The sequence below is a fragment of the Telopea speciosissima genome, chromosome 2, assembly GCF_018873765.1.
Source record: "Telopea speciosissima isolate NSW1024214 ecotype Mountain lineage chromosome 2, Tspe_v1, whole genome shotgun sequence".
NCBI lineage: Eukaryota > Viridiplantae > Streptophyta > Magnoliopsida > Proteales > Proteaceae > Telopea > Telopea speciosissima.
This window is the reverse complement of record NC_057917.1, coordinates 18,076,891-18,081,885: the sequence shown is the minus strand read 5'-3', so window position 1 is coordinate 18,081,885 and position 4,995 is coordinate 18,076,891. Positions and strand designations below refer to the sequence as shown.

Genomic DNA, 4,995 nt, shown 5'->3' with positions numbered 1-4,995 from the left:
TAAATCAAAATCGATAGCTATCAACTTGGTCGTTTCTTGCTTCTATTAATTGTCATTATCAATCTAAGATCAGTTCACTCTCAGTTTTTCATATATAAAAGGAAAAAGTGTAAAAAAAAAAATTAAATTTTATCGGGTTCCCCGCTCCCCTCCCTCGGTTTTTTTATTATCGGATTTTTTCGTTTTTGGTTTGGTTTGACATATATATATGAATGCAAAATTATGGGAAAAAATGATTTTAATGAGTTTTGGGTTTGTATCGGGTTATATCGGTTTGGTTATAGATTTGGACCGATTTTTTCACCAGATTTCGGGTTTGTTTTGAGGTCTGCAATACCCCAATTCAAAACCAACCCAGTAAAAATCGGTTCTGTTTGATTCGGCTTAGGTTTTGACACCCTTGGTGTAAGCAAATGCCTACTTCTCTCTAAATTGTTTTCTTATGACAATGTGCTTAGGTTAATGAGGCAACGAATAGTTAAAAAAATTAGTTCGTAATGCAATTTTAATATTGGTCATATACTCGTGCTTAGCACAGGCTTATTTGCTAGTAAAACATAGATTACATACACACTTTATACTTAAATAAATCCTTCTTTTGTTTCTTTATAAGTTATAAATTAAATTAATCAATTAAACTTATCCCATTTGAATTGTTTAGCTCTAGATCTTCAATTATTCCAATTTAAAAATAAAAGAAAGAATATATAATAAAAATAGATTCCCAATACAAAAAAACCCACAAATCAAAAGATATAATTTATGGTGGTGGGCCCCATACACATTACATGTTATACTTAACAAGCCAACATTACATATGAAAAGCAAACTCTCTTTTCAAGAGAGAGAGAGAGAAGGGAGTTTCCGCGTTGGTGTAGTTTTGGTGATAAGATCCACCAGCACGGTGTGGAAGGAGGAAATATGGAGTCCCCTTATTTGTTTGACGTTTCTTTTGACTTCTATTATAGGGATTCACCGTTACCGTTAAGTAACAGTGACGGTGTTTTTCAGACGGCGGTGCTAACCGGTGCAGGTGACTTCCGAAGAAATCCGTTTATCAATAAACAGAGTCCGTTATCACTTTCTCTCCTTCTCACTTGGTACTTTCTCTTTCTGCTTCTTTTGACGGAACGACATTGTTGGAAGAAGATGAGGATCGCATACGCACGACTATGGTTTCGTGGATTCAAAGCTTATCATAAAAGGTAATCTTCCAAAGATCCCCTTCGAGTTTTTATCATCTGGGTTCTCTTCTTTTAGGTTCAGGGTTAGGGTTGTTGGATTTCTAGGAATGTTTCCTTATTCTTCGACTGTTGAGATTTCTTCCTCATGGAATTGATCGTTCTGATACCGTATTTTCCTCCTGTTTTTGGAGGGTTTCAGAAGATTCAAGGGGTTAGGTTACGTTTGGACATCTGAAATCTTTAATTTCTTTTTATCTTTAAAGGTTTACGATGGGTCTCTTTCTGTTTGGGGTAGAGATCGAAAAGATTTAATCTTTGTAAAGGCTGAGTTTGCCTCATTTTGATGTTTATTATAGGGTTCTTGTTTTCTGAGGTAGAGCTTCTGAATCTTCTGCCACTTTTTTTTATTTAAAATTTTTCAATACTCATGTCTGGGGATGTTGTAGTTGATGGATGAATCTAGGGTTTTGTTTGGTGGGTCTTTTGTGGGATTGATTTATGAAGATCTTTATGAGGTGCTTCTGTTGACTTTGGTGGTATTTGAAAAATTCCACACCCACCAGCAAGAAAAACCCTGAAGGAGATAAGGGAAAATGGGGGAAGCGCTTCTCACAACGCTATCTATGGAGAATCATCATCCATCCACCCTCTTATCCATGGATTCAAGCGCCAACTCGCATGATGAATTGGATCGAGAGCTGAATAGGCAGATCATCCTTTCCCGACCGCCCGATATCAATCTGCCATTGTCTGCAGAACGTAGCCCACCGCCACAATCGTGGAATCCTGATACTTGTGATATCTTAGATGTTGGGCTTGGATCTCAGATCTATGAAACGGAGACCCTCCTCAATCTCCCCAAGATAGGCCGGAAATGTGCCAAGCGGGTAGACAGCATCTGGGGTGCCTGGTTTTTCTTCAGCTTCTACTTCAAGCCTGTTTTGAATGATAAAACCAAGGTGAAGATCTCCCGTGACAGCAATGGTGTTTCTGGGTTCGACAAATCGGATCTCCAGCTTGATGTTTTTCTGGTTCAGCATGATATGGAGAACATGTACATGTGGGTTTTCAAGGAAAGGCCTGAGAATGCATTGGGTAAGATGCAGCTTAGGAGTTATATGAATGGGCACTCTCGCCAAGGGGAGCGTCCTTTCCCATTCAGTGTGGATAAGGGTTTTGTTCGATCTCACAGAATGCAGAGGAAGCATTACAGAGGCCTATCTAATCCTCAGTGCGTGCATGGTATCGAGGTTGTTCGGGCACCCAATCTTATGTGTCTTGACGAGGAAGAGCGGAAAAGGTGGATAGAACTTACTGGGCGGGACTTGAACTTCACCATTCCACTAGAAGCTAGTGACTTTGGTACATGGCGGAGCCTTCCAAACACCGAGTTTGAGCTTGAGAGGCCCCCTCCACTAAAAAGTAACCCGCAACCCCATCCAAAGAGATTGCTCAATGGGTCTGGCCTGAATTTGTCAACCCAACCTTCTAACCATGTCAATGGGGATGGTATGGACCTTTCACCTTCCAACAAACGGAGGAAGGACTTCTTCCCACATGGGAATGATGATGATTGTTGTTTGCCTATGAATTCACATTCCGATCGAGTTACTGATTTGGAGGTCCACCCGATTGAGCCTCCCTGGTTGAACGAATTCAGTGGTGTAATGAGGAACATATATGGACCCGTCACAGCTGCAAAAACTATTTATGAGGATAGTGAAGGATACTTGATTATTGTTAGTGTGCCTTTTGCAGATCTTCAGAGGGTGAAAGTTTCTTGGAGGAATACTCTCACTCATGGAATTGTAAAGATATCCTGTGTTAGTACAGCCCGCATGCCATTCATCAAGAGGCATGATAGGACATTCAAGCTCACTGATCCATCACCTGAACACTGTCCTCCAGGGGAATTCATAAGGGAAATTCCACTTGCAACCCGAATTCCAGAAGATGCCAAGCTAGAAGCATACTATGATGAGACTGGGACAGTGTTGGAGATTATGGTGCCCAAACATCGTGTGGGTCCAGAAGAACATGAGGTCCGTGTGTGCCTTCGCCCACATCTTGGAACCAATGAGCTGCTGTTGACTTGAAAAAGGCATTGAATTGAAAATGTAAGGGTGGTTGCTATGCTCAGCGTTTTATTGTTCACTAACTCTGTATCATAAAACGAAATCTATGAAATACATCCTTACTAAGCATATGGCACTCCTGCTTTCTGGCTGCCACTAATTGCTCTGGTCTTTGCTGTTATGCATCTGGTTAGCTTCTTATTGGAATTTCTCCTGAGCTGCAAATTATTTCCCAAAGTTAATGGTAAGGATTCTGCAACCTTGAAATCTTTTGATGTTAACTTTGGAATCAAATGGATACTCTGTCCTATTTTCTTGTATCTAGTCTTTTGCAGACCTTGGGTGTATGGTTGACAGAAAAAAATTTCCTGTCACACTTGACCCTCTAGGTACCCTGATGGAGAGCCATTCTATATACATTAATTGGAAATTTTCATGGATTTGTGTTGTTGTAGGGCTTGGGTCCAGTAGTATTGTTCTCAATGTAGTATACTTGATCCTGAGTATGAGTAATTGTGTTCTTGGTAGGTTGTTTTTTATCCTTATGGTGTCTGTAGCTATGTTGTTACTCTTTGCAGTATGGATGTATATGTCAAGTTTTTGTTTGCTGTTGGAACTGGACATATTTCATTACTTGTTCAGCAGCAGAGTCAAGTCTATTAATGGTTAATCTTTGTAGGGATGTTAATGGATTGAAATTCAATGTGGATACAGATGTGTTTAAATTTCAATTCGTATACAGATTTGAACAATTTCTTATAATGGAGGTTGCTCGAACTAGATGGGTGGCACTGTTTGCCCTCGCTATGGACAGATCTTTGTGATCCCAATAAAATGAAGTGCGACATCTTGTAGGAACTATGGTTTAGTTGGTGGGTCAGCTGTTCTTGCTTGCATGGGAAGGGCTCAATCCCTTTGACTCCAAAGTTGATCTTGTGATGCAAGATTTTTGGATAAGTTTATTTGGGAATTAGTTGCAACGGTAAAAGGTTGCTCTATTGTGATCAAATGGTCATAGGTTCGAGTTTGGAAACAGACTCTCTGTGAAAGCTGGGGTAAGACTGCGTATATTATTACCCTCCCCAGACCCCGCAGTGACGGAAGCCTTGTGCATTGGGTACGCCTGTTTTTTTATTTGGGAATTAGGTAGAGCTCCATTCTTACCACCGAACTCTCATAATCCTAGATTACTTTCATAAGATCATTTGTTTCCTTCAACCATTACGTGGGAATTGTGATAGTCCTTTATTTTATTTCTAGTAATAATGAGCAAATAGAGGCTCTGCCCTGTTTGTTAGTTAAGAGAGGACTTAGATGGGGTGAGAAAATGTTGATGTGGTACTTCAAAATCGTACCTCTATTTTTTTTATTATCCCTATTCATGGGAAAAGTAATTTTACCTCGGCATTTCCACCCCCAACAAATCCCTAAGGCCTTATTTGTTTAGAGGAGAAGTTGGGGAGGGATTATTGGGAAGAAGGGACCCACATATTGGTGGGGTTTTATTGGGGAGGAAATGTTGAGGTAAAGGTTCAAAATTCAGGTGTCGGACTTGGTATCGGTCATGGGCGAAACCTTTCAGGATAGGGATCAGATCGGTCAAAAAACCCTCAAATCATTTTTTATGGATTAGGTCATGCCAGTGTTGGTGGGTTTTGTGATCTTGGGATCGGATTGGATCGGTCAATATCGGTTGGTACCGATCAGTATCGGTTAAAGATAATATGAAAAATAAA

General features: G+C 40.1%; 1 protein-coding gene across 2 annotated transcripts; it reads left to right on the top strand.

Moving 5' to 3' along the window:
- The first annotated feature begins 994 nt into the window (after positions 1-994).
- On the top strand, positions 995-3,922 carry LOC122651272. Of its 2 annotated transcripts, none has more exons than XM_043844596.1 (2): positions 995-1,205; positions 1,748-3,922. In XM_043844596.1, exon 2 carries the CDS (start codon positions 1,778-1,780, stop codon positions 3,278-3,280), a length of 1,503 nt encoding a protein of 500 aa, XP_043700531.1. In that variant the 5' UTR covers positions 995-1,205; positions 1,748-1,777; the 3' UTR covers positions 3,281-3,922. The 2 variants fall into 2 exon arrangements, with proteins under 2 accessions (XP_043700531.1, XP_043700530.1); XM_043844595.1 differs by having other exon boundaries at positions 996-1,205; positions 1,689-3,922.
- Positions 3,923-4,995: the final 1,073 nt, after the last annotated feature.